The sequence below is a fragment of the Triticum aestivum genome, unplaced genomic scaffold (assembly GCF_018294505.1).
Source record: "Triticum aestivum cultivar Chinese Spring unplaced genomic scaffold, IWGSC CS RefSeq v2.1 scaffold97207, whole genome shotgun sequence".
Classification (NCBI taxonomy): Eukaryota; Viridiplantae; Streptophyta; class Magnoliopsida; order Poales; family Poaceae; genus Triticum; species Triticum aestivum.
In genome coordinates, this window is record NW_025226186.1 from 1 (window position 1) to 19,920 (window position 19,920).

At 45.8% G+C, this 19,920-nt stretch overlaps 1 protein-coding gene and 1 pseudogene across 1 annotated transcript; both read right to left on the reverse strand.

Moving 5' to 3' along the window:
- Positions 1-8,883: 8,883 nt before the first annotated feature.
- Positions 8,884-16,413, reverse strand: LOC123172514 (uncharacterized). The gene is made up of 11 exons (XM_044589471.1): positions 16,381-16,413; positions 15,431-16,100; positions 14,321-14,592; positions 12,852-12,881; positions 12,033-12,433; positions 11,820-11,950; positions 10,504-10,654; positions 10,089-10,431; positions 9,725-9,824; positions 9,593-9,652; positions 8,884-9,145 (listed from the first exon to the last, which is right to left on the reverse strand). Exons 1-10 carry the CDS (start codon positions 16,411-16,413, stop codon positions 9,639-9,641), a joined length of 2,145 nt encoding a protein of 714 aa, XP_044445406.1. The 3' UTR covers positions 8,884-9,145; positions 9,593-9,638.
- Positions 16,414-17,664: 1,251 nt separating this feature from the next.
- Positions 17,665-19,915, reverse strand: LOC123172513 (DNA mismatch repair protein MLH1-like; annotated as a pseudogene).
- Positions 19,916-19,920: the final 5 nt, after the last annotated feature.

Here is a 19,920-nt window from a genome sequence, read left to right on the forward strand (position 1 = left end):
GCAGCCTCCGGAACCGGGTTATCATTCCCTCCAACGACCCGGGGTTCCCGAGTCATGTCACTGTAGCCCCCGAGTCTCAAGATGACTCGAGGAGTTGGCTTGAGATTCTCCATATTTAACCGTGATATAAACCGGCATAACTTGTATATCATTGGTGTCGATAACACGATGTGTATCCACAGAAGGTTGAGGTGACTGCGGCGGGTTACAAATGATCCCGTATGAGCCGTGTCAGCAACTCGGCCAATGGTTCCTTCCAACTGGTTGTTTGAAACCAAACTGTAGTGATGGCGACTTGTGCGCATGTCCATTGAGCCGTCCAGGTGCAGACGGCGGCTGATAACATATGATAATTTGCCTCCAATTTGTTGGAAGAAAACCGGGCTTCCCAAGTAGTGACCTGCTCATACTCAATACGCAGCTCATGCAGATAGGTGCGGCTCGGTGTGTTGATGTAGACCAGGCCGCGAGAGGCGGACGGAAAAGACGACCTCAGCATCAGAAGCGGCTCAGACAGATGAACCGGCCGCGGTGTTATAAACTGGCGCGGTCGGGCGAGTTAACCACATCGTTCTGATGTAGTGAACAATTGTCCTGCATCAACAATATTGCAGACCAAGACAAAGATAAACTGCTTTTTGACAAAATAATATGTACCAATAAAATATATTTTAGATGGATATCACCTGATGTGTTTAGGCCGAAAATAATCCGCCATGAAATTGATGATCACTAGGTGAAACTGGAATCCCTCACGGGTGAATCGGCCGTGGGAGCAGACAGATAAACCGGCCACGGTGTTTGTGAGCAGGTGCGGACGAGCAAGCTGTCCTCCGCATTGTAAGCCGGCGCGGACGCGTGAACCGGCCGCGAGGGCGGACGGGCAAGTCGTCCGTGGCGTTGTAAGGCGGTGCGGACGGGCGAGTCGGCCGGCGCGTTGATGTAAACCGGACCGCGACACGCCTGTCCGTGAAGCCGCGCGACACAGCCGAACGTGCATCCGTGGTATAACACCATCCCTTTTTCTTTTAATAGTCGCCCTGCGTAAAAATATTACAGGCCAGAGTAATTGTTGTCGGATGAATTAATATGTACTGATAAAATACACAGGAAAAATAACACCTGGTATTTTTTGGACGGACGTGGTCAATGATACTGAGCGTAGTCAGACACCAAGATACTCCGTATAGATGTACGTCATCTACATGCTTTTCCTTTGTCTTTTTCCCCTTTCCAAAGTAATGATTGCCTGCAGCAGGGATCCGGCGGCGATTTAAAGTGAGGCCGGGGCGGCTTAATCCGGCGCAGCAGTGGGTAGAAGACAGGCATGGCCAATGAAAGGCGCGGACGGCGAGGAACGACTCAAGGCCGGCCGATGCGGTGGCGCAGGGCACTGCGTGGGTAACCCGGTAAGGCAGGATCCGGTTCAAGGCCGTGCCGGTCTAAGCACGCGCACGCGCAGGCATGCTCCATATGCACAGTGTAACAATACTTTTGCAATGAATAACTTACCTGCATGTAAAACACCACATGGCAGTGTAATGGCGCTCACAGGAAAAGATATATACTAATAAAATATATAGAAAAGATAACGCCTGATTTATTTAGGTGATTGCTCCATATGTAGACCCGGCGCCTCATAGTATTTGACCAGATAGAGAGTGCGCCAATGCTCCGAAGCGCGGGCAGGTCACTTGGCGGCGGCTTGGCCATGATCAAGGCAGTGCAGGCCCGCAGCAGAGGCAGAGGCGGCGTGATCAAAGGATCAAATACTTGGCAGGCCATGACCCACTCTTCCTTTGTAGAAAACTCCGCCAGTAAGGAAGATCGCTCCGTCCGTGCCGGAGACCGGCGGGTCAAGATGGCCATCAAATGCCACACAAAGTGGACTCTGGCGAAAAAATCTTCTTGCCCTATTTCCTAGTATTTCCATCTCCAGTAGAAGAAAGGGATGATTCAAGGACTGGACAGATTGCTTGGCTGAAAAGAAATCACTGAAACAACGCACACAATCCGTCGTCCATGTTGTAGAAAATGTTGACTTGGTCTAACGATGCATCCATTGCTTGATATCGGTTATGCTATGTTGAACTGGGGCATGTACACACAACGCCGCTGACATTTTCAAGTGCCTTTTATTCCCGGGGCACATATAGTCCGTCTATCCATTGCCAACCATATGCATCTGCGCCAGCGACCCGGAGGGAATGAGCAGCATGGCGGCCTCGCTATAAGCGGTGGCAGAAACGGATGACGGCGGCTCGCGAGGGAGTTGAAAGCGGCTTGAAACAGCGGGGCCAGCGCGCCACGGCGTCGGAGTTAACCAGGTGGAACGGGGCCGGCTCGACGCCAGGCGACGGCGGCTTGAGGCGGCCTGCGGAAGTGACCTAGCGTGACAACGAGAGTGCGGTCTGCAAGGGAGGCCTCAGCGATGGCTCGAGGCCATACTTGGCGACTCCGCCAAGGCACAAGGTGAAACCGCGGCCTCAGCGGCAGAATCGGCCGGCGGTTTGGAAGCAGGCAGACAGTGACATTCTGTGGCAGAGGGGGCCGGCGGCTCGAGGCAGGCGGCGGCGGAGGTTGACGGACGGGGTGGCTCAACGGCGCGGCAACCCGGTGGCGAGCCAAAGTCCGAGGCCGGAGCGGCGGCGGCGATTTTGACGACTTGGTGATGCAAAAAATAGCGACTTGGCGCGGCTATATAGCGTCGGCCGTTCAAGCAGGCAGCTTGGCGAAGATTCAGAGAGGTCGCAGCGGCTCGAACGGCTCAGAGGCAGAGCAGTGATATGGCTCGGGCCGTGCGCCCGAGCCGGCGGAGAAAGCAAGGCCCGGCGCAGTCCGGGACAGAGAGCGGAGATGGAGGGCGGAGCCAGCCCTGGAAGTGGCGGCTCAAAGCACGGCGCGATGCGCAACGGCAACAACTCCAGGAGGCGAGGCGCAACGGCGATTCGAACGAGAGGCGAGGCGCGACGGCGACTTGGACGGGAGGCCAAGCACGACTGCCACTCGGATGGGAGGCATGGCGCGTCTCGTGGTAGCCGAAGAGTCCGGATCGTGGCCGTTCTGCCTAACCCATGTTTGTTTCTCTGAGTTGTGGTTGGTTTGACTTTTCCTTCCGTGCTGATGGATCATCGTTTTAGTACTATCTTCTCATGCTGATGGATCAATGGATGGATCACCTTTTGCCATTACATCTAGAACCAGTAGTACTAGTCAGTTGGTAGCTTTTCACACGAAGGGATTATCACCAGAGGATGAGTTGATGTCATCTGGATTTAAATCAACGTAATAGTGCACGGGCAGCAAAACGTTTGATTGTCTCGGCGACTTGGCAACTTCAGGGCTCGGACTGGTGTTTCATGGGCGGCTCGGCCCGAACAGAGAAGATCACAACGATGGCCGTTGCCCAGAACGTTGTAACAATAATTTTCTTGAATTCCTCTTCATTTGATCAGTAGCGAGCTTCTCGATCCTTGAAAGAGAGATCCCTTCAAGAACTCAACACTACCGTGCGCGCACGCCCCACGGTGGGCGCCAACTGTCATGGAATTAACACGTCAGATGTCCTAGGTGTAAGGACTTAGTCGTGAGGCCAACGCATCTATGTAGTAGCTTGAGAGGGGTTGATTGGGATGAGAGGCGCAAGGCGGATCAACGCACAAGACAAGGGTTTAGACAGCTTCGGGCCCCGGGAAACATCATCCGGTAATAACCCTACATGCTGTTTGTGGCTAGGTCTCATTATGCTTATGAGAGAGTCGCCGGTAAGCCGGCTCTTTGTGTCTAGCCCTAGAGATTGTTTCTTGTTGCCCGTCCCTCTTTGGGGTGCCCTGCCCCTCCTTATATAAGTTAGAGGGGCGGGTTACATGTGGAGTCCTAGTAGGACTAGGACTAGTCTATCTTCTCTTACAAGTTAATTACAAGTCTGGGTCTTGCTTCCTTGTAAAGGAAATATTCGTCATCCCTTTCCTTTTAAGTCGACCCATCGTAAACGTGAGCCGGCCTTCTGGGCCTTGGGCCTAGTCTTCTATCTAACCCGCCGTCGGGGTCATCCGTGAGTCGCCAATCTTCCGGCGGGTCACGGTGAAGCGCCAAGTCCGGCCGGGTCATACTTCCGGCCGGGTCATACCGCGGGGTATATCCCCGACAGTTTTGTATTTTGGGGAAAAACTATGTTGTGGTGTTTCCAAACTATGATAACTTGCTATGATGTTGGCAAGCTATGGTGAACTTGCTATTGTTATCTAGCTATGTTGTTGATGTTGAACTTGTTATGGCAGTCCATGTTATGGTTCTGTCAAATTATGATAACTTGCTATTGATGTTGATGCTCTTTTAATGTTGTTCATGTTGTTGTTCATAATTATGTTTAATATCTTCGTCAACTTCTTGTGATGTTGAATATGTTCACCAAAGAGGCTAGGGTTAACCCTAAAGCAGTTGATGACTTTCATCGACGGTTGTCGAGAGGCTAGGGTTAACCCTAAAATAATTGATGCCTTTCGTCGACGGTTGTCGAGAGGGTAGTGTTCACCCTAAAGTAGTTGATGCCTTTCATCGACGGTTGTCGAGAGGGTAGGGTTAACCCTAAAGCAGTCGATGCCTTTCGTCGACGGTTGTTGAGAGGCTAGGGTTAACCCTAAAGCAGTTAATTCCATATGATCACATTCAACAAACATCATAGCGTTCCCAACTTACATAATATTCCATCACAACTAAACATCATATTGTTAAGGTTAAGATAAATTCCATTACAATAAACATCATAATTCCATAGCATCCATACTTAGTTCAACACAGTACAACCAACCATACAACATACATTATGCCAACAAATTACTGTTACTCATCACAAATTTCTTTGATTTTCCTGATCTTAATCTTGTTGGCCTCCCCATCCTTAAGAAAATCTGCTATGATATACTCTAGCTTTTCCTTCTGTTGCTTCATACGTTCCATCTGTTCAACACCTTGATCTGCTACAGCCTTCTTTCAATTGCTAGCAAGTTCATCATTGCTCTGCTTAATCACTTGCAGTGCTGTCCTAAGTTCCATATTCTCTTTCTCAAGCTTATCCTTCTCTTCCTGGGCTTGAACTACAACATTCTCTACATCACCATCCTGCATAATCTTCTGGTAATTCTCCCTCATCACATTCTTGTGAATTGTTGTAAAAAATTGTTTGTTTCCTTGATGTGATTGTGGTGCTTCTCCTTGGCACAAACACTAATTAAAACATAAAAAAACAATCATAGCAGTAGCATAATCGTGCAAACACTCAAGAACAGAAAGAAAAAGACAAAAATAAATTTTATTCATTGGGTTGCCTCCCAACAAGCGCTATCGTTGTATGCCCCTAGCTAGACACAATGCATAGATCTAAGTATTGTCATCTTTAGTTTTTGCAACTTTTGTAAGGGCCTTTTCAAACCCTGGAGGGCTCTTTACGCTTCCCAAGATTTTCTGGAAAAAAAAGAGACCATCTTGAGATCCAAAATATCCAAATGCTTATTGCAAAGAGTAATCAAGGTATTCATTCGATTGAGGTTCCCACTAATATGTTTCAGAGGTTCACTGTATTTTTGTAACTCCCAAATGTTTATGCAATTTGCTCAACTTATCCAAAATTTGAGCTCCTTCTGGAGTAAAAGAAATCCCCTTAGGCGGAATTCCCAAAATCTCTTCTAGGATCTCATAAGCGGTATTAGCATCAAGATCAATAAAATTTCCTTTAGCGGCAAAATCCAAAAGTTGTCTATGATGCAAGGCTAAACCTATATAAAAATTCCGAAGCAAAATTTTTGCATCCCCTTTTAGATTGCAAATGCGATAGGATTTCATTAGCCTATACCAAGCATCTTTCAAAATTTCTCCTTGTCTCTGTTTGAAGTATAAAACTTCAAAATCCGGTGACAAAGGAGGAGTAGCCATGTTGGCCATAGCAACAAGATCACAAGCAAAAAGATAGATCTGACGAGAAAACAGCGAACGAAAAAGAGGGCGAATGAAACGGCAAATTTTTTTGAAGTGGGGGAGATGAAAACGAGAGGAAAATGGCAAATAATGTAAATTGCAAGGAGATGAGATTTGTGATTAGGAACCTGGTAGATGTTGATGATGTCTCCCTGGCAATGGCGCCAGAAATTCCTTTTGATGCGGCTTGAACTACGTCGCTATTTCCCCAAAGAGGAAGGGATGATGCAGCACAACTACGGTAGGTATTTCCCTCAGTGATGAGACCAAGGTTATCGAACTAGTAGGAGAACCACGCAACACTACATGAACGGTATCTGCACACAAAGAACAAATACATGCAACCCGACGTAAAAGAGGGGTTGTCAATCCCTCCCGGGTAAAAAGATAGATAAAATTGTAGTAGATTGGAAAAATAGATCTCGTGGGAACGCTAGATGAAATAAATAATAATAATTCGCAGAAAGGTATTTTTGGATTTTGGATTAATAGATCTGAAAATAAAAGTGAATAAAAATAGATCTCGAAGGCAAATATGATAAAGAAGAGATCCCGGGGCCGTAGATTTCACTAGTGGTTTCTCTCGAGAAAAATAGCATACGGTGGGTAAACAAATTACTGTTGGACAATTGATAGAACTTCAAATAATGATGACGATATCTAGGCAATGATCATTATATAGGCATCACGTCCAAGGTTAGTAGACCGACTCCTGCCTGCATCTACTACTATTACTCCACACATCGACCGCTATCCAGCATACATCTAGTGTATTAAGTTCATGAAGAAACGGCGTAATGCAATAAGAACGATGGTATGATGTAGACAAGATCTATTCATATAGGAATAGACCCCATCTTTTTATCCTTAATAGCAACGATACATACGTGTCATTTCCCCTTCTGTCACTGGAATTGAGCACCGTAAGATCAAACCCATCACAAAGCACCTCTTCCCATGGCAAGAAAAATCGATCTTGTCGGCCTAACTAAACCAAAGATTCGAAGAACAAATATGAGGCTATAAGTAATCATGCATACAAGAGATCAAAAGACTCAAATAATTTTCATGGATAAAAACATAGATCTGATCATAAACTCAAAGTTCATCGGATCCCACCAAACACACCACAAAAAGGGTTACATCAAATAAATCTCCAAGAGACCATTGTATTGAGAATCAAAAGAGAGAGAGAGGAAGCCATCTAGCTACTAACTACGGACCCGTAGGTCTACAATGAACTACTCACGCATCATCGGAGAGGCACCAATGAGGATGATGAACCCCTCCGTGATGGTGTCTAGATTGGATCTGTGGTTTCTGGAACTTGCGGCGGCTGGAATTGTGTTTCGTCGACTCCCCTAGGGTTTTTGGAATATTGGGGTATTTATAGAGGAAAGAGGCGGTGCAGGAGGCCACCAAGGTGGGCACGACCCACCAGGGCACGCCTGGGCCCCCAGGCGCGCCCAGGTGGCTTATGCCCCCCTCGGGGCACCCCTCTAGTACTTCTTTGGCCCATCTTGTGTCTTCTGGCCCAGAAAATTCTCCAAAAAGTTTTGTTGCGTTTGGACTCCGTTTGGTATTGATTTTCTGCAAAATAAAAAACAAGCAAAAAACAGCAACTGGCCCTGGGCACTATGTCAATAGGTTAGTCCCAAAAAATGATATGAAGTTGCTACAAAATGATTGTAAAAAATCCAAGAATGATAATATAATAGCATGGAACAATCAAAAATTATAGATACGTTGGAGACGTATCATTATGACAGCACAACGGTCGTCCGGCAACAATGCCGCACCACTCTGGGTCAACAGTGGTCTGTGGGATCTACAATAGTTCAATATAGCAGATACAGTGCTCAAATCCCAAATCAAATCGGTGAAAACAAAGCTCAAATCGAAGAAAAACCTAACCCTAACCCTAATTCACAGAGAAATGATACTCACGTAAGTTTAGTCCGCGTGCGAGTTGAAGAGGGTGGACACAGAGTCATCGCTGCTAGTTTCGGCGTCGTTCCAGGAGACCATGGTTGCGGCGGCCGTCGGCGAGAAATGGGCAGCGGATGCGCTGGCGCACGCATTGGAGGTAGAGACCTAGGCAAGAGAGAGGGGAATGGACGAACGGGTTGGGCTGGATCGGCTCGTTAGGTTTTGTGCGACGCCGTCTAACGGCACGTCACGGACGCCGTCTCCCCCTGTCCACGTGGCGCCTGACAGCAGGCCAAAGTGGTCAATTTTCCACTCAGACGCGTCAAACCGTTCCATCAACATTATTTGAAAACTGTCAGGTGTTTTTTTTGAAGAAAAAAAACGAAACGTGGTGGTTTTCTGTTTTAGGGTCCCCAAATTTGGTGAGTATTTGCAATTTACTTGGAGCAGCATCATGAGGGGCGGGGCACAAGATGAGCGATTCTACTGGCCTTGCGCGGCTCTCGGATGGACCCTCCAGTGCGCGCGTGAGATCATACATGGCAGCAAAAATCGAGGCCTCCTCATCAAATTGAATCCACTCTTAAAGGGCATCAAGGTCGCTCACAACCAGGATCGAAGACGAGAGGGTTCGTTTCAACGAGCTCGAGATTTAAATCCAACTTCACATTTGGCATTGACTGAGTATATTATTTTGGATCAAAGCATATTATTTTGCCGCAAAAATGCTAAATATTTCCGCTCAATTATTTGCCAACGATCGGCCAGGGCGCGGGCGCCAATATTTTGGCTCGCCAACGTTGGCGTGGGCAATATCCAAACAGACTCATTGCGCCTGGAGCAACCGTTTTCCATTTGCTCTTCGATCGGTCAAGATATTTAGCCCAGGTACTGAAGAATAAATAATCTTGGAAGGACCCGGTTTCATCAGTCTCAAAAGGAATCAGCCTTCCAACTACTGTGAGATTGCTACTCCAAATGTTTATAAAGATCTAACAAACTCAGCATAGCTTCAACGCGATCTCAATTTCATGGAACATAGCATCAGACATTCAATATCCATGAAAAAAACAGCAGCAACAACAACCAAACTCTCTCTGACTGATACAAGTAACGACAACAAAATTTACAAAGGTCATTTGCGCTCCTTGTCTGTCTACTTGCCAGCCATCTCTCCATCCAAAAAGGCACCTCGACTTAGACTAACAGGAGGAGCAACCTGTCTATACTCCTTGCAAAACGCCTATAGAAAAACACAGAGGAAACCAGGATCAGTACTATGTCAAAGCAAATATCACTTGGAACCTAGAAACGCAGGCAACCATCAAATAAAATAGACATACCCCTCCACCATTAAAGAAAAAAAAAAGATTAGCAACTACTACAGATTCAGTACCACACAAGCAAAAGAAACCATAAAAAAGGAGATGCCATCACAAGAAGCAATATCAAATACTACAGAAGGCACCAAACCCACATCCCCAACCTGGCCTTGCAGTTAGAAGGCGAGACAGGTGTACTCTACAGCACATTATGTCAAAAACAGAACACGAATGAGATTACTGCCACAAGAAGCATACAACACATTATATCAAAATCGTGTTAATATTCAGCCTTGCAGAAAATTGTTCCTAGGTATTGAAATTACTGCCACAAGAAGCATACAACAAAAAGCATAAGCATAACCGACCTCGCTTTCACACCACAAAGGCGAAAACATTCTTCATTGCCTTCTTCTAGAAGGCTTCCCCTGCACATCAGACAACATCAGCAATATGAACTTCTAAGCAGTACTTATTCAACCATAGACAGCAAACCCTACCTGCGAGCAACCTACGTAGGGCAAGACACAACTCTGGCTGCTCCTTCTGGACAGCCACATCCACCGACATTCGCTTGTCTTTATCATCTTTAATGTCCTTCTAGAAGAAGAATCAGATGAAAACATCTTGTTAATCACTTTGTTTTTTGACCGTGCTACGGCGGGCTTACGCCAGCCTGAACCATTTTCATTATAGATAAGATTGAGATACAACACGACGGTTACAACAGATATCACCCGACACATAGGAGAAGGAACCAGGAACAACAGAATAGAAGATAGACAGAATAGAAGGAACCAGGAACAAACATCTTGTTAATTACTTTGTTTCAATCAATTAATGTACTCAGGTTTTATTGCTCACCTCTATTTTGTCCTGGTGAGTGTAAGCTCCGCTCATACACTGTACATTGTGAATTGGATCTTGTCCATTGCAATGATACTGTTTTAGAACTTCTGGACCTGGATTAACTCCCTTGTGTTTATCTCTTACCGCAACTTCTTCACGGTAGTCGTTCATGGCCTTTACGAGTCCAAAATGCTTACTGTCCCATGGTAGTGGCCACGCGTGGTTCTTCACCCTTGTAACAAAGTCATTATCGTTCAGCGCTTTAGGGATCTCATGAATATAGAACATTGTCCGCCTTCGGGTGTCCCAGAAAAACATATCATCCAGGGTATCCTTTTTTATACTCGGAAGACAGTTACTATACAAAAGAAAAACAGGTCAGTGAAAAGAAAAATACATCAGAATCCCAAGGATGCGATTTAGGACGTACGTGCTTGTTAATGCCATCAATTTTGATGCCAGATGGTCAATTATGGAGCACGAGGCAGTATTATCCCTGAACTTTGCTGCAGTTGAAATAGTATGAAGAATATTACCAAGCCCAACCCAGTCCATCAACTGTGCAGCCTCCAATTCGATATCTGAAATTGCAACATCCCAATCTATGAATATTGATATAGAGAACAAAGACTATATAGATGATGTTGCAAAAAAAAACACAGCAACTAATGACATAGCTTAATAAATGAAAAATTTCTTAAATGTGGGAGATAGATAAAAGGGGTGATACATGATTCTCTTGTACACAAGACTGGAAATATCAGCGTATGGCATACATGATTCTCTACAACTTCTATCAGAATGCTGTCTTTGTGCTAATGCTCTTATGATACATATTCAGTTCTGTATGCCTTTCTCCTATGCTGTAAGCTTCTGTGTTTTCTTTTGTAATAACTTGTCATCTAGAGTTTGACTATTCAAACATAATAACATACAGAAGTACCATGCCCCTCCTTTTGACCTTTTTCTGGGATCTTGTAACGCACGTTGATCTAATTTTTTAATGATCTATTGTAGGTATATCTTTGCACACTGCACATTCTGCAATTCTTGAGCTAACAGATTGGAGTAGTGTTTTCTATTCCCTTATCTACACACAGTTCCGAAAGTACCGGTTGGTACTCTAGACAAGAATTTGAGCCAAGATACTCTTCTTTACTATCCGAGAGGCCCTGTGGCAAAGTCCTCTCCTTCTCTATGTATCTTTAGTCACATACAACATGGGGAGTGTGGGAAGTTTATGGACAAATTGTGGTGGCTATACTGTTAATATTCATCTGGCCATGGACATTCGATGTTGGGTTTGGGTGCATATAACTCATCTCGCCATATGGGGCTCTATAGGTGCAACGTTTTTGTGTGTGATGTTAATAGATTCTGCAACTATATTGCCTAACAGAGGGTAAGTTCTCACTGATTTGCTCCAATAATCCCTCTAACAGTATTTCTGCAGGATGAAGATTGAAAAATCACAAGTGCTATCCGACAATTATTATTCATAATATTCTTTTAGTGCACAAACATCTCATTCCATGACTTCCATTTTTATATTTCGTATTATTCTACAAATAGCATTGTGTGATAAGTTCTCACACCTGTCGGTATGCACAAGTTGGCAAAAGGTATTCTGGTTGTAAAAGAGGCTGAAAAATACGATGAAGCGGCAGTTGCAAAGAACCAGCTGTACAGATATGCATGATAAAATAGTAGAATTTACAACCAAGGAAGGATTACTGACAAATGTACCTCTGTTTTGAAAATTAACCAACTTCACTACAATAGCACCACCAACTCTTGAATGGTATATATTATGTATTGTAAGATTGCCATGATAGACTCCATTTATTCTGAGCTCTTCAATAGCCTCTACAATTTGTCTGCAATGGTATTTTAAGTTTTTAAGTTACATACTAATAATAAAAGTACACACATGTTTGAAAAAAAATCAATTAAATTTACCTTATAACATCTCTAAGAGACTGTGATGGGACGGCATTACTGCGCCTCTCGGTCAGAACCAAGCGGACTAAAAAACAAGTGAGAGGTCCATCATGAGGCTCCACAACAACAGCAATATTTTTCTGCTTCAAGACAGGCAGTTGCAATTCTTGTACAGCTTCAACTCGTAAAATATACCGATGCCTCAGATTCATAATAGATATCTTAGGCAAATTTTCTGACTCTTTTAGATGCAAACAGACTAGAGGCCTAGCCATTGGTGATAACTGAGCAGTTGCAGTGAGATCTGAAGGCTTATTGATTTGATAATGAGCAATGACATCACCATTACGTGATGGATTCAACTTAAACTTGTTTAACTCCCAAGGAATAAGTTTTTCATCCACAAGGGCTGGTTCCATCTGACAGAAAGAAATAGTGTGCATCAGCTAATGATGAAAGCAATGTAAACAAGAGTGATACAGTAGAACTTTCTAAGAAAAGAAGTGCAGAACCAAATATAGATTAACACAGATAATAAGGGTGATACAGTGAACTTTCTAAGAAAAGAAGTGCAGAACCCAATATAGATTAACATGAAAATAAGGGTGAAACAGGTGAAATGATTACAACCATCTTACTAGCCAAAATTGGAACATGGGGTATAGTTACAGCAATCAGCTCCATCACAAGATCAAGACCAAAATCATATAGTTAAGTAAGGTACACACAGCAACAAATAAACAAATTAGGATAGCCAGAAGAATTAAAAAGACCATCAGAGATGTTGCGCTCGCCTTTCTTGGAGGACTGGGTAATGAAGAATAGGATGAATCCAACCTTCCTCGCCCCAATGGTGGTCCCCAGCCCCTGCTACCACAAGGAGAATTAGGAAGAACACAGGAATATCATTCAGGAAGCGGAATGAAGAGATGAACTCCTTTGGAAGGTTTACAACGCAGAATGCCATTACCTACGAGCAGTAGTTGCCTACGTGGAGAAACTGATCTGGGAAGGGAGTGGAGAGGGCGGTGAGGAGGAGGGGTGGTGTTCTTCTCGGAGGATTCTTCTTTGGAGGAGGGGACCTGCTTCAAAAAGCAAGAACCAACACAATTAATGTGGTTGGCGATCTTACTACCCAAAATTGACACATGGAAACTGCTTGAATCACACGATCAATACAGTTAGCTGGAGGCAGACATGGAGGAGGACTTACAGACTTCGTTGCCGATGAGGGGCGCCCTCGGGTCACGCCGCAGTCAGGGCGGGGGGCAGGGACGTGGGCGGCGGAGGGGGGAAGGTCTATAGCGCATCGTCAGCGGCGGTGCCGCCGCCGAGATGGGGTAGAGAGGCAGGAAGAACCTCCTTGGAGATGGTGTCCTGCTTCCAAAGGCAGGAAGAACCGACCACAGTTAATGCGGAAAAATGATAAAGGAGAAGTTTCTGATAATAGAAGAACATAGCCTGACACAGTTAATGCGACTGAAAAATTTGCGGAAAAATGATAAAGGAGAACTTTCTGATAATAGAAGAACAAAGCCCAACAGAACGACACAGAAAACAATGGTGAAACAGGCAAACAAATTATCAGGCTATCTTGCAAATCAAACAGCAAAACACGGGTAGGCAAGAAAAAGTATGATTCGTGTATGAAGCATGTTCAAAATGTGAGACGATCAATCGACGTGAAAATGTATTGACTTCACAAAGCAACGCAACACGAGCTGATCCATCAACTAGTAAACAGCTCATTAATTTTCAGAAGCAGTAACACTTCACAGAATATCCCGATTCATTGCTGACAAACAACTGCAGAATTATAAAACTACTTCCAGCACAAGTAATCAACACATAAGTCATCATCATAGAGTTTATATCTAAGTACAAAAGCCAGGTCCTTCACCAATTATGTCGATCCTGATCGACTCAAAGCAAATTCCGGCCCCTCAGATATCACCTCTTGAGGTCACAGAAAGATACAAGCACAGGGATCCATATAGATAGTCAAGAGAGAAAGAAAGTTTTACCTTCAGGAACAAGACACGCCACGAGTTTTACCTTCAGGAACAAGATCCGCCATGGTCGTCGTCTCCGAGCGCATGAGCTTGTGTTTGAGCATGGTGCCGTCTCGGCACCCCTCGGTGAAGTACTGGATCGCATGTACCTCATGGACCCCCTAGCGGAAGTTGTGCAGCTCCGTCTACAGCGTGAGGTAGTCGCGGAGGGACTCGCCCTTCTCCTGGACATAAAGAGAGCTAGCTAGGGCGGCCGGGGCGCTTGTACATGCCGGTGAAGTTGCGCACGAACACCTCCTCGAAGTCGAGCCAGGCGTTGATGCTGTTGGCCGGCAGGCTGTTCAGCCACGCCCGGACCGAGCCAAGCAGCATTAGGGGTGTGTAGCGCACTGCCACGCGCTTCTTGCCGCCAGCAATGCCGACGTCCGTGGTGTAGTCGGTCAGCCAATCCTCCGGCTTGGTGAACCCGTTGTACTTGAGGGTGTCGCGAGCTAGCGTGAAACCCTTGGGAAAAGGTTCCTCACGGATGTGCGGCCCGAAGCAGGCCAGACCGATAGTACTTCCTCCTTTAGGGCGAGGGAGCGCCCCAACCGCTCGATGCGGTAGCAAGCATCATGCTCGTCATGGGGTGCGCGAGGCCCCAATCGGTCGGTGACCGCAGGGCACGCAACCGGCCCCACAAAGGCCGGCCGGTCCCGCCGCGCGGGCAGGGGTTGCCGGGCTGGCTAGTGGCGAGCCCCACCAGTCGGTGCGTCCACCCGGCTATTGACAGTCGCCTAGTCATGGTTGCGTCTACCCCGGCTGCCTTGCAGCAGGCTCCCATGGCTGCTGTCATGCAGGGAAGATGCCTATTGCGTGGGCCTAGGACCCTCGATCGGCTGCCGATTGTCCATCCAAGGCGAGGGGATTTCGAGCCAAAGGCAGACGGCTGGAGCGGATCCCATTGTGCATGCTGCTAGTCCGCAACAGCAATGAGGTCGTGGGCGCGCTACTGCTGCAGCCCTTCGCCCTCCAGGTCTTCCTAGTTTTGCCGCAGATGACAGGGGTGTTATATGTGGGCCGGTTCACACCTAGCATCTGGCCGAGGGCCCCGCCGCGACACTGCACCTCCCCGAGCCGGTTGCGCCCGTCGGCAGCCGAATTGAAGCCATGGGTGGTGGTGTACTCGCGCTGCACGGACTCCATACGGCGCTGCATGGCGGCAAGCTCCTTGGCCCCGTCGAGCAGGCCACGTGTGCCTCCTCGAGCTCGGTCGCGGCAGCAGCAGGGTCGACGTTGGGCACGATGGGAGTGTGCAGGTTCTGAACCACCGCGCGGAGAGGTTTCACACGGTTGGCGCGGGCCACGGTCGCTGCGCCTAGGTCCTTGCTGCAGTCAGTGTTGTGGCTGGAGCCGGTGGTCAACCCTCCACCCGAGTGCAGAGGTCCGTGACGTCGCCGGAGACGCCATAGCCGCCGGGGAGCGGCGGGTCGACGAAGGTGAGCACCCTGCTAGGGTACTCGTCGGGGACGAGAGCAACATAGACGCGGAGCTCGCCAAAGGGGATGATGGAGCCACTTGCGGGGGAGGCGGCGTCCACGAAGCGCACCACATCGTCGCCAGCACCGTCGAACGCACCGAGCCTGCTGACTAGGTCATGCGCGATGCGCTCGCCAGTGGGAGTGAAGGGTCTTGTCCGGAACGTGACTCCAACCGGTGTCGCGTCACGCCCCACGATGGGCGCCAACTGTCGTGGTGTTCTCACGGCAGATGCCATGGGATGGCTTATCGAGGGTGGTTGGGGCGATGAGTGTCGGTGGCGTTCGGATGCGAGATTAGGCACGAGCACTGCGAACACAGAGACGTACGCAGGTTCAAGGCCCTTCAAGTGAGGTAATACCCCTAGTCCTGCAAGGATCACTATGGAGATCACAAGGAATACATGGTTGCTCTTGGAGCTATTTGGGTGGAGGAAGGAGAGGGCTCTAGCTCTGTTCTTTGCCTCGTGCGTGTGTGTGGTGGTAAGAATGAGCCGACCCCCTCCTAGGGGGCTCCTAGGAGGTCTTATACTTGGGCCTCCCAGGTTACAAAATATCTAAGAGAGAGGGGCAGGCCTCGGCTGCCGGCGTCTCTGGCCACTGGTGGGGCCCACCGGCTGCGAGCTACTATTGGCCGCGTGGCCCGCCGACTGCTTATCACTGTGGCGCGTAGGCCGTGGCGTCACGGAGTGGTTGACGCGATGCGTCTACAGTGTCGAGCCGTCCGGGAGTTGGTCGCCTCGGTCAGTAGTACCGACGGTACTGTAGCCACGCTCTCCTCGACGTGGGGGTCGCCTCGCCCTGTTGCTGGGACGGATGGGTAGGACGGGCGCTGACCCAGCCGGCTGCGGACTGCGCCCAGCCGGCCATGAGGGCGCCCAGCCTGCCCGATGTTTTAAAATGTCGTCTTGTATCCCTGAGCCTACCCGGGGGTCATCCCCCGACAAGGTGCCTATTATTTAGTAGTTGAAGGCATTCAACTGTATGTGATATGAATGGGTAGCAGCTTGATGGTGGTGTGTCCAAGCAATATTGTTTGTGCGCGCATGCATTTGCAAATATGTACATGTAACTGGGGTACCGATTACCTTCAAAGAAATATGTCAGATATTAGAAAGAAAGAAATCTAGCTTACATAAGAGATGTACAGGTATGGGCATAGAAGAGTAAGACTAGTCATCAATGCAATGTATAGAGTTTACCGAACATTTACCACGTTGACAAGGTATAAGAGGGTATTGTGTTGTATCAAAGCTAAAACTTCATTGGCAACTCCAACATATGTGTGCAATTCTTAAAAATATCGAAAAGGCATAGCAGAAATACATAAATCATCAGTCTACCAAAATGGAGACAGATTCAGACACCACAGGTTAAGATGAGCTTACCGGGATATAAGTTAGAATCTATTTCTGTAAGAAGCTCATGGCGACTGGACAAATCACCAGCATCTTTTGGATTTCTTCTTGATCTTACAATATTTCTTGGGGAACCATATACAAATAGAAGAAAAAGAATCAGCCACAGTAAAAAAATTATTGAACCACTGTACTCCCTTCTTCAAATAGAACTCGTGAATTGGCAACCAATGTAGAAAAACATCCAGCACTCACAACTTAACTAGAGTTATAGACTTGTAGCATGTAAACAGCATTAACCATTAAAGCCAAACATGAGGAAAGGCAAACAACAGGTGTTCAATGCACAATTTGATGGGCATGCAGAAAATATTCAGGGATCACAAACAGATGACCAAATCAGACAGCATAAACAATACAGAAAATGGCGAACGCTGTCAACTTGGTAATGAAGATCATACCTTACCGAAACAAGGTCAGATTTCTTTTCTAGATTTGAAGATTGACCTTGCCAATAGGTGTGCAACCTTCCAGATGGATCGCGTGGATCTGTTCTGACCATTTGGCTCACAGGAACCTTTTGAGATTTTTCTCCTACAGCATGATATAATTATAGTAAAGATTATTCGCTGGAACCGGAGGTGGTGGTTTCACACGCCCTTTACTAGATAGCTCAATAGTAATACACAGTTAACTAATGTGCTGTAGCAGTATACTTAGAAAACATTTTAGCTTGAAATATGCATATGATATATGCTACGTACCAGTAGGGGTGCTGACCTCGGTACCCATATCCTTTAGTGTGTTAGCTTGAGTAAGCGCTAGAGGTTAGTGCCTGCAATGCACATGGAACAAGCATCACTGACGTGCGCACATGCACATAGTTTTTGTTTGCAAATTATATTTGTTTAAATTTGCATGCCATAAGTTTTTGGACTGTTTATTCCAGAGAATACGGGGGTAAGTAGCTTCCGCAAACAGGCACGTCTACAAATTAGCTACTAGCACTTCCATCAACTATTAAACTACAAGATGTGCTTGGCCAAATGTAGAAACCCAGATGGATTTTTGTAATATACTGCACTTTAAAGTTTAAACATTCAAAGAGCCAAAGATTATAACAATCTACACGGAAGGAGCAAATGTACACCATTGACCATAGACGTGCCATAGTATGAGTACAAGGTGAGACTTGACTCGAAATCTAGTCTTGACTATTTCACCAAGGATCATCTAGTGATGTCAATTTTCAAAGAGAGCAAGTTTTGAAAAAATGACAACACACGAATTTCAGCGTGACTTTCTGCAAGTGTTTGCGTATATTTGAAAATTGATGCACTATGCAACTGGTAGTAGCTTTGGAAGATATACTGTCTCCAAAGATAGAGAGAAGCAACCATATGATATTATGAACACTTAACAATTGATCTCTGGCAATTGCCGCCCCATATCAACTGTGATGAGACACAACAATAAAAGACCAACTATCTTTGGGTTTGTGTAAGTGTAAATTAAACAATTGAATAACCTGAGTTTGGAATATCCTTGTGTTATTACAGTTCATCAGTTTTTCCTCAATAGCATCTTTAAAAAAAAATCAATAATACACCATTGATTTAAGAGGCTAGCCTGCAAGACAAAAAGGAATCAGTGAAATCATTTGTGCTCTAATTGGAAATTTTCAGATATGCTTGAATATCAGGCACAAATTTTTGCCACAAAATACCGCCGTTTTGGTTGGATGTATATTGACATCCATGTGTTCTGGTGGAAGATTGATGGACAGTATATGAAGGGTTTGGATGCTTGAGGCAGTATTGCAGAGTACACAAATTCAGTAGCCCTTTTCAAAGAAGTGCAGTCTACAAGTCTATCTGAAGAGGAGATATGGACAGTTATGGGATAAAGCAAACTAGGCACAGCCATGATAATAGAGAAACTATACTTTACTAATTCACTGACAGAAACTACATAACAGTTCAATCACAGTGGATGCATCATTTAAAACATTGTTGGTATTACAAAATTATTCTTTAAAAGATATCCCCTTGTTCATCGAAAATATATGAACAAGATGCGGCCAGATTACTCTGATCAGAGTTACATAGCATCTGAAGTTCTGAACATGTGTATCTACATGGGCATCGCAGTACATTTTTTGTGCATATGAAATCAACAGAATTTACTTACGGAGGAAAAGGCTCTAAAAAATTACTAGTGCCTTTTAATTTGTATACCATTTATGAAAAGAATCATAGTAGTCTTTTTTGCCACATAATTTGCATTCGAGATGAAACCATCCATCTTGAATATTTCATCTACAGCATCTCATCTGAAACATGTATTACCATCAGATCACGAACAACCGAAGCCCCATAGACATTCCTAATAGCATCTAGCCTTGAAGACATGCTCCCACTGTGAACATCTGCTCTATTGGCTCGATGCTGTGACAGAGGAGGCAAATATCACCTTCTTAAAACTCACGAATTCACAAAAGACAGCTATATTTACCTTTCTGCAAGAGAAGTTCACATTGATATGATGGACCGTAAACCGACTGATGAAGTCCACTATCTTTGGATAGTCATCATTGGAGTTCTGCAGTGTTTTCCTACGAGCTACCATATTCTAGAATAAATTTTCAACCTGCATATTAAGATTTTTTTCTTGTAAAAATCGCAATGCATAGACAATAGAGCAAGTAATAGTACTATGCAAAGTTGCTAACTCACCATGACTTGAGTTCCTTTAACCGCAGAACAGGGCTTCGGGTCATTCTCCATTACTCCATCCCTATAAGAAACTCTGACAAGAAAACATGATAAAAACAATCATTAACAAACTACTCTAGAGTCAAGCAGAAAGATTTGAAGTTGCTCATGGACTGACCTGTAGCCATGCAATTGGCCTTCTGTTATTGTTGTCACGGTAACATGGCCAACATAAGTCAAACTGGCCAAAGCCTCCCTTCTGAACCCCATGGACTTTATTGTTTGTAGGTCCTCATATGCAGACA

What these genes read in the sequence shown, in the direction of transcription:
- LOC123172514 (XM_044589471.1), bottom strand. Translation starts at nt 16,413, where the DNA reads ATGGCCGGCTGGGCGCAGTCCGCAGCCGGCTGG. An exon ending in CCTGGCTCGACTTCGAGGAG is followed by an intron (nt 12,882 to 14,320) that starts GTGTTCGTGCGC and finishes TTGTGGTAGCAG; the next exon opens with GGGCTGGGGACCACCATTGG. An exon ending in GGTTAATTTTCAAAACAGAG is followed by an intron (nt 10,655 to 11,819) that starts GTACATTTGTCA and finishes TTGCAATTTCAG; the next exon opens with ATATCGAATTGGAGGCTGCA.